Source organism: Neolamprologus brichardi, chromosome 19, assembly GCF_056152115.1.
Source record: "Neolamprologus brichardi isolate AB-2024 chromosome 19, ASM5615211v1, whole genome shotgun sequence".
In the NCBI taxonomy this organism is placed as follows: domain Eukaryota; kingdom Metazoa; phylum Chordata; class Actinopteri; order Cichliformes; family Cichlidae; genus Neolamprologus; species Neolamprologus brichardi.
Genome location: NC_142122.1, coordinates 12017641 through 12030714, shown reverse-complemented (window position 1 = coordinate 12030714; position 13074 = coordinate 12017641). Strand labels below are relative to the sequence as shown.

Genomic DNA, 13074 nt, shown 5'->3' with positions numbered 1-13074 from the left:
TTGTGCCTTTTGTATTTGATGTATTTCTTTATAGTGTGGGCGTATAATTTGGCTTGTTTGGTTATTTGCATTTCCTTATATAGTTTTATGCCATTTTGCAATTTTTATATAATTGTGGGCTTTTTGTGGTTTTTTTATACTTTGTATGTTTTGTCATGTTTTCATTGTGGGGTTTTTTTCCTTGTTCACACTTCTGTTTACTGTCTTTGCACGGACTTACTGTGAACACCTTTCTTTTGTGTTCAGTTCTTCACCTAGGAGGTCAAAACCTTTTTTCCACATTTTGTATGTTACCGTCTTATTCTGAGGAAGGGTACAGAAATGTTTCTGCAGCATTGAACATCTCAAAGAGCACAGTGGCCTCCATTCTCCCAAATATTGAAGAACTGAAACCACCATGAGTCTTTCAGACATCAGGGTAGAAGGGCTTTAGACGTGAAGCTGGCCAATAACACGATGACAGTGATTCCCCAGAAAAATGCACTTGAAGGAATCTCAGAGCACGAGAAACTAAATTCTATTTTTATGTAGAAATGTGGATATTTTAAAATTTCTCTTAAATGTTAATTCATATCTTTTTAGTATTTTCCAATTAAGATATTTCAGGTTATTTTCAAGCCTTAATTGTCAAACAAAGTGTTTGTGGGTTTATTTCTTTATTGTTTTTATTTTGAAAATGACTTTTTTCAAATAATGATTTATGGATTTCTACTAAAAAAAGAAAAATTAAAGTGTCAGTAACCACAGAACAGCTTTGAGTTCATGGATGATTGATTGTGCTTGTAGTTTACTACAAGTCCCCAACAAATAGGTAAACATCAGTTTCTGTCATTGCACTTAAAAAAGGTGCTCATGAACTTAATGATAAATATAAAGTCTGTGAAGGTTCTCAGTCATCCAGGTCATCATAGTCAAAGGAGCTTGCAAAGAAAAGCGTCTGGACTTCTTTAAGTTACTTGAAGACGTTTCACCTCTCATCCGAGAGGCTTCTTCAGTTCTAAGGTCAAATGGTGGAGAGTCCCAGATATAACCCTAGTGGGAGTGTCCCCCCACAGAGGGACAAAAGGACCCCCTGATGATCCTCTAATCGCCTGAGCCAAGGTGTGGAACTGGGTGTGGGTCCCAATCAGCCAGAGTTTCGGGTAAGTTCATTGTGAAACCTGGCCCCACCTTATCATGCGAATTCCTGAGGTCAGATGGCCCAGGGTGTAAGTGGGCGTTAAGGCGTCTGGGAAGGGATCTCAAAACTGGATTATAGATGGCAGAGAGTTGGTGTCGTAAACCACCGCCTCTGTTCAAAGATGGTCGCTCACAGTGGACATAGATGGCTTCTTTCACTCCTCTTTCAAACCATCTGTCCTCTCTGTCCAAAATGTGAACATTGGCATCCTCGAAAGAGTGTCCTTTATCCTTAAGATGCAGATGGACAGCTGAATCTTGTCCTGTGGAGGTCGCTCTTCTGTGTTGTGCCATGCGCTTGTGAAGTGGCTGTTTGGTCTCTCCAATGTAGAGGTCTGGGCATTCCTCGCTGCACTGTACGGCATACACCACATTGTTAAGTCTGTGTTTTGGCGTTTTGTCTTTTCGGGTGAACCAGTTTTTGTCTGAGTGTGTTGCTGGGTCTGAAGTACACCGGGATGTCATGCTTGGAGAAAACCCTCCTGAGTTTCTCTGATACACCGGCTACATAGGGGATGACAATGTTGTTGCGCCTGTCCTTCTTATCCTCCCTCGCTGGTGTCTTCAAACTGAAACCCACTGATGGTTAAAGACTGAGAACCAGATCTACTTCTACTGAATTGAGAAAAGGTTCCTGAGAAGAGATTTAATTTTCAGTATATAAGAAATTTGGGGCATTTCTGAAGATACTGAACCATGTTAGAGCATCTTAACATAGAGTCCTTGAATACTAGGCAGTTGTAGAGGATGAGTTGCTCTACTTTAAATGACTCCCACCCCTTATTGGAGGATTTCAGCTTCTTCCTTTGGGACAGAGGTTTGCAGCCCCTAAATGCAGGCGAAGCTTGAAGAAACAGTTTTGTCCAAACTGCTATTTTGTTATCGTTGTTGTTGTTGTAGCAAATGACACACATGTTTTTTTCTGTATTTTTTAAAACTGTATTTATTTATTTACTGTACTTATTTCTCTATTTATGACAGTGCTTTTATCTCCTTTTTGCTGTTTTATATGAATTTATCAGTATAGTGTTGTCTAGTTTTAGAAGCTGTGATTAGGACGTCTATTTAGATTTGTTGATTAAAGATCATAATTAGAGATCATAAGCTGCCTTTGATTTAGACATGTCTGATATTTTTGTAAAAACACAAACTAGTGTATATATATATGAATATTTTTCAAACAATGCACAGAATACTCTGTGAGTTCCATATGACATCATCATAACAGTGATTTACTGAGCAGCTGAGTTAGAACTTGTCACTCACACACTGAGAAGCGCTCACAAACTTTCTGTTTCTAAACAATTTGTTCACTTTTTATCTCAGTCATGCCTGAAAAGACATCAGATAACTTTGTCCATCGCTTTCGAGATTTGATTCAGAGAAACCGGACAGGTGGAGATGTAAGTAACTAAACATACTCATTCTTGACTTCTCTGCTGTTCAAATGTCAACGTTTCTGAGAGATGTGTTATATTTTGCTGCTTTGCACAGTGTAATTTTTGTGTAAGTCACTGTAGAAAGAGCAACTGTCAGCGCTTCACCACAGAGTCCAGGATCCTGGACTTTCACAAAGCTCAGAGCAGTAAGACAAATGTGTTCTTTCAACAGGCAGACACATTGCATATCGCAGAGAGACCCAGAGATTATGCTGTGCGACTCCCACCTTTACTTAAGCAATGCACAGACTCTCCACAGAGAGTCCAGAGAAGCTGGAACTTAAGTCCCTGGTTGGATGACCCTTTTTTGAATCAGGAGGACCCTAAAAGAAGTCTGTGTAGCCTCAGCTCTGCAGACACACACACACCAAGTGATCTGAGGGCCATTCCTCTCATTGATAGTTCTGTTGAGATGACACCGCTCACTCCAGTTCCTCCACCTCCTCGAGCAGCTTGTCCATCGCAATTGCCTGTTTTCTCTGCTAAACATTCAGGAGCAGGTCAGTTCAAAGGTGATGCTTTTCTTTAGTGGTTACACCTGCTGTTAATCAGTTAGTTTAGATTTTAAAATTTGACACTGTAGATTATCTATTTTAATGCTAAATTACACATATTCTTGCTATCCATTCATTTTATATGCTTTTTTGAAGAAAAAAAATCAGGAAGAAAAATGTTTATTGTTGTTGTTTTTTTTACTAAGATGTCAATTTGTAGTTATTTAGTTATTTTTTGTCTAAACAGACACAAAGGTCATTTGTGGAATAAGAGTCGTGACAGTAAAAGACAAACTTGGGCCTATTTTGGAAAAACTGCAGCATTTCCAGGATGGGATTGTAACCTCACCTGGACACACAGTACCAACCAAAACATTTACTGCAGTAAAGCCTTTGACTCCAAAACCTCCAACAGTTCCCATACCGCAAAAACGAGGACCTCGGCTTGGGACGTTGCTGCGCCGTGCAAAAGTCGTCCCTATAGACGGTAAGTGGTTTTCCTCAGTAACTGCAGAAGATGCTGGATAATCAAACTTTAATTTAAGGGATTTTTTAAAAAGATTTTAATGAACAATTAATCACTGCATCATGTACAATGCTTTGAATTAGAAGAAATTACAGTTTCTTTTTACTAACCTCGTTGATTATCAGACAAGAAAGCAGACAGTCAGTGCAGTCAGAATAATCCAAGAGAGGGCAGGGTCAAACTCCCGCCTCTAGCTACACCTGTAGAGAGCCTGTCCCACAGCTTTAGTCTGCTGTCTTCAGACGACTGGTAAGAAACATAGTAAGGAGACATTAAATACTGCACAGAAACAGTGCAGCATAATGTGGCTGTGTTATTTGTGGTGTTCCTGAAGTCATGTTCAGTGTTGTGTTGTGTAAATACAGGATAAAGAAAAAACAGGGGTTGCAAACTATTCAGTCTCTGGCAAAGCACCACTCGGACATCCTGAAGACTAAACTGCATGAAGTGTGTCTGGTCCTCATTGAGGAGGTATTGCACACTTTATGTTTCTTATATGTGTTTCATGCAGCTAGTTTCCCTTCAAGTGCATACTACAGCCTCAACTGATGATCATCACTCACACTTTAGGTGAAAAACCAACGCTCAGCAATAGCCTGTGAGGCCATACATACCATCGTTGAGCTCTACATTCAGCTCCAGAAAACAATGGACCCAGAAGTTGAAACAACAGGCCGAGCTCTATTGCTGAAGCTTGCACAGACCAACAACAACTTTCTTCATCAGGAGGTCAATCTGGCGCTTGATGCCATGGTGGAAAATTGCAGCCGTGGACGGATTCTGAGCACTCTGTTTAACACAGGACTGAAGTAAGAGGAGAGAAGAGGCTGTAGTGATTTTATCAGAAGACATGAAAGAGAGATCATGTTCACTGAGTTGTGTGTCTAATATTGTCCTTGCTCAGCCATCGCTGTGTCGCAGTGAGGATTAGCACGGCTCAACACCTGCACCAGCTGGCTGACAAACTTGGAGCAGGCGTCATCCTGAAAGCAGGAAGCTTCACTGAACGCTTCCTAATTGCTGCCTCTAGAATGGCAGGGGATGCTGCACCTGAAGCCAGGTGGGTACTTTTAAAAGGGTTTGAAGTGCATTACTGCGCAAGTCTTGTTTTATTTTATGAGCGTTTACACAATTAATGAAAATTAATGAGAACTGTAATCTTCCACAGGTACCATGGGCAAACAATCATCAAGAAACTGACCCTTCACAAGGACTTTATGAATTTGTGGATGAAGATTGTCCCTGAAAAAGACAGGCGTCCTGTGGAGAAGAGCCTGAAAAAGGCTAATAATTAGAGGCAGCAGGTCAGCAAGTTATCCTCTCCAGCTGGGCCTGGGATCCCCCAGATGTGACAATACATGTTCTGGCAAGTACAGAGAAGAAGAGCAGCTGCTACAGTAGCAGCAGCACTCTGAGGCTAAGCTGGGAAAGTGGTTGGAGGTTCAACCATCATGACCACAGACAGTCCCAGTCGCTCTGCAGGAGTAAACTTCTCCATCTTCAGGACTACAAACTATTTGTCTGAAGGACAATATTATTTAGATTTACATTAATTATTATTACATCATTCTTATTATTACATTATTTGTATTATTTCATTATTATTATTATCACATTTTTAAGATCCTGAATGAACAATGAATGAATAAATCCCTTTTTTTCATCTGAATTAAAATGGCACTTTGGTTGGCACATATACAGTTTCTGTTTTTCTGTCAACAAACATCAATACATTCTTAGTTCTCTTGTTTTCATTTTTAACCTGTAATTTTGCATTTTTATCAGGATTCAAAGTCATTTTTATAACATAAAGAAATATTAAATAAATATTAAGAATTATTATAGAAACATTTTGAAAAGAAATAAAAATGATTGGGTGGTAAACTCTTTTTTTTCAACACAGAGGTTGTAAAATGTTCGCTTTATTCGAAAAAAGTGGTTAGATGCTTGTTCAGAGTCCAGCAGGTGTTTGTTCAGCCACTTAATGACTTTGAATCACTGTGGTGGACTTTTTGTGGAGGAACCAAACTCAACAGTGGTTATATGTACACAAATCTATCAAGAATATAACTGCTGCAACAAGACATTTAGTCTCAAGTATCAGAACTTATATAAATCTATATTAATAGATGATGTCTGCCAAAACTTAACACCAAAATAAATCAACAGTTCACTGCGTTCACTTTAACATAGTGTTACATTCATGTTATTTAAAACATCTTTGCAGACAATAAGGTTTTTATTCAGCTCACAAAAGAAAGTTGATGAATGTGAATAAGGCTCATAAGTACAACCGTGAGGTCACTTTTCATTTCCCTTCAATTCCTTTGTATAAAGTTCAGGTTTTGCAACTTTAGAAAAATAGTTGCATATTTGGAAAATATTTTTTACCTGGTTTGTTAAATTTATTCATGAACAAAAACTTACATAAGTTACATAAATATTTAAATTCAAGTAAATGCTGCATCTAAAATCCATGACTTGATTTCATTTCTTTCATTCATTGTGTTTCTGCTTGATGACTCTGGTTGTCTTTAGTGGACCAGTTATTCTCATCAGTCTCTTCATTAACAATTTGCACCTGCAGCCTTCAGTCAAAGTGAACAATGTGTTATGTAAAGTTGTAAATTACTGTGTGAACACTCCACCATCATGCCAACACAGACAGTAATAATCTGCAGCAACTCAGAAAACCCAACATGACAGAGTTATTGGAAAAATCATCCTGATAAGGTTTTCTGTGTGAGTCCATTAAAAAACCTTAAAATCTGAGGAGTAGTAAGGAATAAAAATAATTATTTATTTATTCATCTAATTTTATTATCGTTCATTTTATCTATTAGACTTAGAAAGGATGCTGGAATAACATAAAAATAATTAAACATATGTAGCCTCAGGATCCTTTAACCTACCACATGAATTTTTCCTTTCGTACATTAGGTTGACAGTAATGATAGTCAGTCATGTGATTTTTGTGAGAACCTCGTGAGAACTTGTCAAAAACTTCTCCTGCTGGCTTCCAGCAACATGAACAACTATCTTAATATTAATGAACTATTAATGAATCTGGCTGTGGTTATGGGCAAATGTTTGACTTGTTTCCTGTTTTTACTCTAAACTGACACAACAGGCTCCTCATGTGTCTCTGCTCTCTCCTCCTCCAAGCAGCTCTCTGTGACTCAGCAATGCTGCATTTCAGTTTAAAGATGAGCAGAAATAGATTAGAGACATTTTATACCTTCAAATCCGCTCTTCTAAAAAACCACTTAAGTAACAAAAAAAATAACATGAGAAAAATGCAAATGAAATTTGAAAGTTTTGGAGAGAGGTGGACAAACCTCAGATCAATTTTCAGTGTTTATTCTAAGCTGAACTAACAAAGTCCTCATTTGTCTCTGCTCTCACCTCCAGCAGGGCTCTGTGCTCCCCCAGTGATGATAAACGGTCAAGACAGAGTTGAGTGTGAGATAAGCAACCTGCTACTCTTAGAAATATGTGTTGTAAGGTTGGAACAAACAGCACTGCTGTACAGAGTTGGAAACATCAACTTAGAGGGTGATATGTAACTTAGCTGGTGGGTATGGATGTTGTTAAATGGTAATAGCATGATTATTACTGCAAATACAGCTTTTAATGATGAATAAGATTATCTTTGGTCTTTCAGATATAAATTTGTTGAAATAAAAAAATTCCAACTGTAGATTCATTATTTTGACAATGATCAAGAGAAAATCTGTGTTTTTTATTTATTATACAGGTGGCAACATACATTGATAAAAATCTTAAAACAGATTGTTTTATATCATTACCAAGTAGCTTGATATGAATATAAATGTAAACATTTATGCTTCATCTGTTTATACAAACAGCAAAACTCTTCATGTGAATACGGTGAAGTAATGTAATGTTAACAGAAAATGACTTGATCACAGCAGATGTTTTTAAAATTCTTATTTCAAAATGCCTCAATAGACATGACGTGTTTAAATTAATTTCTTTATTTAGTGCTTGGTGAGGTTACTGTCAGCTCTGTGTTCACTGGTCTGTGTCAGAGTCTCTCCTACTTCAGCAGCTGCAGTCACAGCTCAGTGTCTCTGCAGTCTGACTAAAGGAGGTTTTTGTATGACTACAAATCACTGTGTGAACACTGGCCCGCTATGCACACTCTTACAGTAGTAAACTGCTGCATCTTCAGCCTGAACTCCACTGATGGTCATAGAGAAGTCAGAGCTGCTTCCACTGCCACTAAATCGAGATGGTGTTCCTGAATGTCTTATGCTCACATGTCGAATTAGGAGCTTTGGAGTTTGTCCAGATTTCTGTTGATACCAGAACATACACTGACCATCACCACAGCCAGCAACAGCTTGGTTGGTCCTACAGGTCAGAGTGACAGTGGATCCAGGAGTAAATGTCACTACTGGAGGTTGAGTCACAGTCACCTGACCGCTGCATCCTGCAGACAAAAACAAATCATTCATTTATCAGCAGAAATCAATGAGAGAAAAAGCAGCACATCATGTTTGAAATGTTGCTGAGTGAATGAACCTGTAAAACAGCAGCAGGTCAGCGTCCAGATGAGGATGGTGATGAGAATCATGGTGGTGTGCTTTCTGCTGTGTTGACTGACAGATGTGAGTCTTGCAGTGTTGAACTCACAGGACTATAAACCTTCTCAGTTCTCTGGAGGATCAGCTGATGATGCAAAGCCTCCTCTCTATGGAAATGATTTCTCTGCTCTCAACACACTGAAGGCAAGAAGGGACACAAAGTCAGAAGAAAAATAGTTTGGATTAATACTATTATACATTATACAAACTTTAATGATACCACTGACTTTTTATGGAGGAAATAAAAAGAAAATATAATTCTGCATTTTCAATATCTGGATCAAAACAGCACTTTGGTTGGTAAGCTTACGTCATACTTTTGGTAACAGACATTGCACCTCTATTGTTGTTCTAAGTATATTGCCAAAATCTCATAATTCATGTTTTAGCATTTTACAGTTCCTTAGCTTTTCTTTTTCTTTTTCTGTTTTTGTTGTTAGTAAAACTTTATTTTATGTCTGCCTTTGTGTTTCAATTGGTAGTAGATCAAAAAAAATTATGAAAATGATTTAAAATCATAAATAGTTTTTAGTAAATTTCTTAAATCCTCATTTGGATTTAATGAGGTTTAAACTGTGATGATTTACTTGAGAAAATGTTAATTTTCAGCAGTTTGACACTTGTTCACAGTGCAGGAGGTTTTTGTACGGCCAGTTAATGAATTTGTATCACTGTGGTGGACTTTTGGTGGAGGAACCAAACTCATCGTTGACTGTAAGTACCAGAAATGTTTACTTTGTGCAATACATAGTACTTCTTTAAAAGAAATTTGCAGAGCAGAACAATGCTAAAATTAAATGATTATTAATAGTTAATCATTTTTCATTATTAAGTTGTTAGAGTAAAATTCGGTCAATATTCATTCAGTCTCAGTCAGTTGCCGAAAACAATATTCAATATTCTTTTTGTCATCATTTGTACTTATATAATTAATTTCCAGTTAAATTTTTTAAACTAGTGTTTGGTGTTAGTGAAGTTGTTCCTCTTGAAATATGACTGTTTGATTTGAATTTTATTTTTACTTATGAATTTTTAAAGTAAGTATATAAGTGTGAATTTCTCTTGTGGACATTATTTTTTCGGTGTATTCAGATCAGTTTTGTCTTTGTGGTTCAGTTATTTTACATTTAAAGAAGTGAAAGAAACAGATGTGACATTTGAACCATATTCACACGATTCAGCTGAAAGTCCGAAAAGTATCCTACAGATCAGTTAGTGACTGTAACAGTGATGTTTTTTATCAACAATTACTGTCACTTTTTCAGATGTGTTTACCAGGTTTCATTTCTTTCTTCTTTGTCTTCTTCCCCCCTCTTCTCCACCTTTTCTCCTCCAGTGGGTGTGGTGAGGCCCACTCTGACCGTGCTCCCACACCAGAGCAGTGCCACTCTGGTGTGTCTGGCCAGTGGGGGTTTCCCATTAAATTGGAAGCTCGGCTGGAAAGTGGGGGGCACCAGTACGTCCTCGGGGGTGTCAAACAGCTTGGAGGCCCAGGGTACAGATGGCCGCTACAGCTGGAGCAGCACCCTGAGCTTCTCTGCAGACCAGTGGAGGAAGGCGGGCTCAGTGAGCTGTGAGGCCAGTCTGAGTGGACAGAGCCCCATCACTCAAACCCTGGACCCTGACCACTGCTCAGAGTAGAGCTTCAACAATATTTTATGGCTGTGAAGCTTTTTATATTTTGATGAAGCTACATGTCTCCTCTGTTGTGATATTTCTGCAGACGTTTGACTCTCTATTAATCTAAATGCAGAATTCATCAGCTCTTCATATTATATTGTGCTTTAAAACCATGCTGTAAGAAAGAGAAATCAAGTCTATATCACAAAATAAAATCGCAGCTTGTGAAAAATCACTTTTGTGTTATTGTTTTTCCATTACTTTGCATAGAAATACTTGATCAAACATCCATATTTCTCTAAGATATTTATACATTTTAAAGTGCAGGGTTTTTGTTTTGTTTTTTTATTTTATGTATGTAAATATAATATATCTCTTGTGGTGTGGAGTTGATCAGTTATTGCAGTCTGTCACTCTGCACCTGCAGCCTTCAGCCAGACTGAAGGAGGTTTTTGTACAGCTCTAAATCACTGTGTGAACACTCCACTACCATGGTAGCCCAGACAGTAATAATCTCCAGCATCTTCAGCCTGAAACCCACTGATGGTTAAAGTGTACTGAGAACCAGATCTGATGCCACTGAATCGAGACGGAGTTCCTGAGAAACGACTTGATGTGTAGTATATAAGAAGTTTGGGTGTCTCTCCAGGTTTCTGAAGGTACCAACTGAGAGAACCACCAATATTTGAACTTCCTGTGGCGCTGATGGTCACAGTCCCACCAAGACTGACAGACTTGGCTTCATCAGTCTGAGTCAGAAAATTATTGGCAAATGACTCTGAAATGAAAAGAAAAACATTTTAAAATGTATTTTTATTCACCAAAAACTTCAGAATGAATGTACTCATAAAACGAGCTGAATAAATTTCACCAAACAACATTCTCCTGAAATATTATTTCCTTTTTGAATCTCTCACCCTGACTCAGAAAGCCTAACAAAAGAACCACCAACATTGGAAACACCATCCTGACTCAGTTTTCAGTGGAAGTGCATGCGAGCATGTGTGACAGCAGAACTTAAACTGTGAGGAGCAGTGATGCATGAAAGTGTGCAAAACCCACTGTAGGAGGAAACCACCCACCTCTCCCAATGAAACAGAAAACACAGAGGTCATGTGAGGAGAGGATCATGCAACTTTTTCATTATATTTGTCTCACTAACAGATGCATGGTTCCTCTACTGTCATACATCTGACACTAAAGACCCTGATTGATTTTGATTATTCTGACAAACTGAACTTTATTTTGAAAAAAAGAAATATATGAATAGTGGTTTAAAGGAATGAATAACAAGCTGGTCTAACATTACTCAATTCTCTAAATAGTTTAGTCCTGTACAGCTCTCTAAAACATCTGAGAAAGGGCGTTTATGCTCCATAGTAAAAGCCATAACTCAGGTATTTGATATTTTGAACCATGTACAGATGAACTGTATCTTTTCTGAAAAAAATAAATAAATAAAAAACTTGACTTGTCCTCTAATTTCCTCCACACATCTATTTTTTTCTCAGGCTGTATTGCCATTACTTTGATGACCCCAAATTTTACTGAGAAAGAATGAGTAACATAATTTAATATTTTATATATTTTTTATAAAACACTCTTCAGTTTCTGATGCATTTTGAATTCCTGAAAATAACTGCATTATTTTTTTTTGCTCAGACCTCACAGAGCTGTTTGATTGTAAACTCATCTGATAATAATTATTGAAGCTCAAAAAGACCAAATCCTCAGACTGTGAGGTAAAACGTGTTTTTCTTTAACATACTAACTACTAATTTAACAGGTTGTGCATGTTTAATCAGGTCAGGTCTCTGTCTATGGTATGAAATTAATCTAATCCAAAACAAAGAAAAAAAATCAGTATTCTGGAGTGCTGTCTCTAATCTCCTGCAAGAGATCATCGCTGCAGCACATCAATCCCCAACCAGTTTAATTTGATATTAGTTTTAACTGTACCAGTGTGCTTGTTCTCACACATATGTTTCAACACAGTAGTAATCTAGATCTTCAGCCTGAACTTCACTGATTGTTAGTGTTAATTCAAGTATGGATCTGATTCTGCTGAAACAACAAACAAACCAAACCGACACTAACTTATTGTCAGTACTGAGTTGAGGTAATTACAGATTTCTGTGCTGGCTGTGCAGCTCAGAGAAACGGGCTTATACACTTATAGACAGCTGTCCACCCAGCAAAATATTAAAAACTGTCATTTTACACAAGGACAAATATTTCTGTATCATACTGAAACTATAGAAAACTATTTTGCATCCAGGGTGCACAACAGATATTCAAATTAATGCATGGGTCAGTGAGCACACACCTGCACCACTGGAGTCCGGGTGGATATTTTACATTGCTGCTGTACAAATAGTGCCCTCTTATGTTAAAATAAGAGAATACATATAAAATTGACTGTGATATATGGATCCAAAAAGCAGACTGGACATCGAATCAGGGCACCTTTTTCCCCTTCGGATCAATTTTAATTTTAAAAAACTTAATTTCTGTTTGTACATGTTTTGTCTGTCTATGTCTCGCTTGTCATTTTGTGCCTTTTGCATTCGATGTATTTCTTTATAGTGTGGTTGTATAATTTGGCTTGTTTGGTTATTTGCATTTCCTTATATTGTTTTATGCCATTTTGCATTTTTTTATATAATTGTGGGCTTTTTGTGGTTATTTTATACTTTGTATGTTTTGTCATATTTTCATTGTGGGTTTTTTTTTTCCTGGTTTAAGCTTCTTACTGTGAACACCATTCTTTTGTGGTCAGTTCTTTACCTAGGAGGTCAAAGCGCTAACATTGTTAAAATGAGTGTTAGCATTGTTATTTTTACATCATTTTTATCTTTTTTTTTCCATGATTTTTGCTTTTTGTGATTTTTTTCAAATCTTTGAAAAAAACCTTTCTCTTGCTTTTTAACATATTTGCACATATTTTTGTGCACGCCATCCTTTTATACTAATTTTACATATTTCAAACAACCTTTTTTCCACATTTTGTATGTTACACTCTCATTCTGAGGAAGGGTACAGAAAAATTTCTGTAGCATTGAACATCTCAAAGAGCACAGTGGCCTCCATTCTCCCAAATATTGAAGAACTGAAACCACCATGAGTCTTTCAGACATCAGGGTAGAAGGGCTTTAGACGTGAATCTGGCCAATAACAGGATGATAGTGATTCCCCAGAAAAATGCA

General features: G+C 37.4%; 1 protein-coding gene, 1 pseudogene and 2 gene segments (V, D, J or C); 2 read left to right on the top strand and 2 right to left on the bottom strand.

The window, feature by feature from the left end:
- The first annotated feature begins 2388 nt into the window (after positions 1-2388).
- Positions 2389-5325, top strand: LOC148097189 (uncharacterized). Its single transcript, XM_087833135.1, has 8 exons — positions 2389-2582; positions 2791-3130; positions 3360-3599; positions 3764-3887; positions 4004-4109; positions 4209-4447; positions 4543-4698; positions 4807-5325. Exons 1-8 carry the CDS (start codon positions 2508-2510, stop codon positions 4931-4933), a joined length of 1407 nt encoding a protein of 468 aa, XP_087689261.1. The 5' UTR covers positions 2389-2507; the 3' UTR covers positions 4934-5325.
- Positions 5326-7771: 2446 nt separating this feature from the next.
- LOC148097188 (immunoglobulin kappa variable 6-21 pseudogene) lies at positions 7772-8238 on the bottom strand (annotated as a pseudogene).
- Positions 8239-8865: 627 nt separating this feature from the next.
- Positions 8866-10103, top strand: LOC148097187 (Ig lambda chain C region-like; the record flags this gene model as incomplete). The annotated part of the segment is given in 2 exon segments: positions 8866-8962; positions 9585-10103. Coding segments are annotated over 2 exon segments (402 nt in total), but the record flags the coding sequence as incomplete, so codon positions are not given.
- Positions 10104-10335: 232 nt separating this feature from the next.
- Positions 10336-10851, bottom strand: LOC148097186 (Ig kappa chain V region 3374-like). The segment is given in 2 exon segments: positions 10336-10646; positions 10786-10851. Coding segments are annotated over 2 exon segments (360 nt in total).
- Between the last annotated feature and the right edge of the window lie 2223 nt (positions 10852-13074).

Excerpts from the sequence above, each read along its gene's own strand:
- LOC148097189 (XM_087833135.1), top strand. The coding sequence starts at position 2,508 with ATGCCTGAAAAGACATCAGATAACTTTGTCCATCGCTTTCGAGATTTG. Across the intron at positions 4,448-4,542 it reads CTGTTTAACACAGGACTGAA|CCATCGCTGTGTCGCAGTGA; the intron begins GTAAGAGGAGAG and ends GTCCTTGCTCAG. Across the intron at positions 4,699-4,806 it reads GATGCTGCACCTGAAGCCAG|GTACCATGGGCAAACAATCA; the intron begins GTGGGTACTTTT and ends AATCTTCCACAG.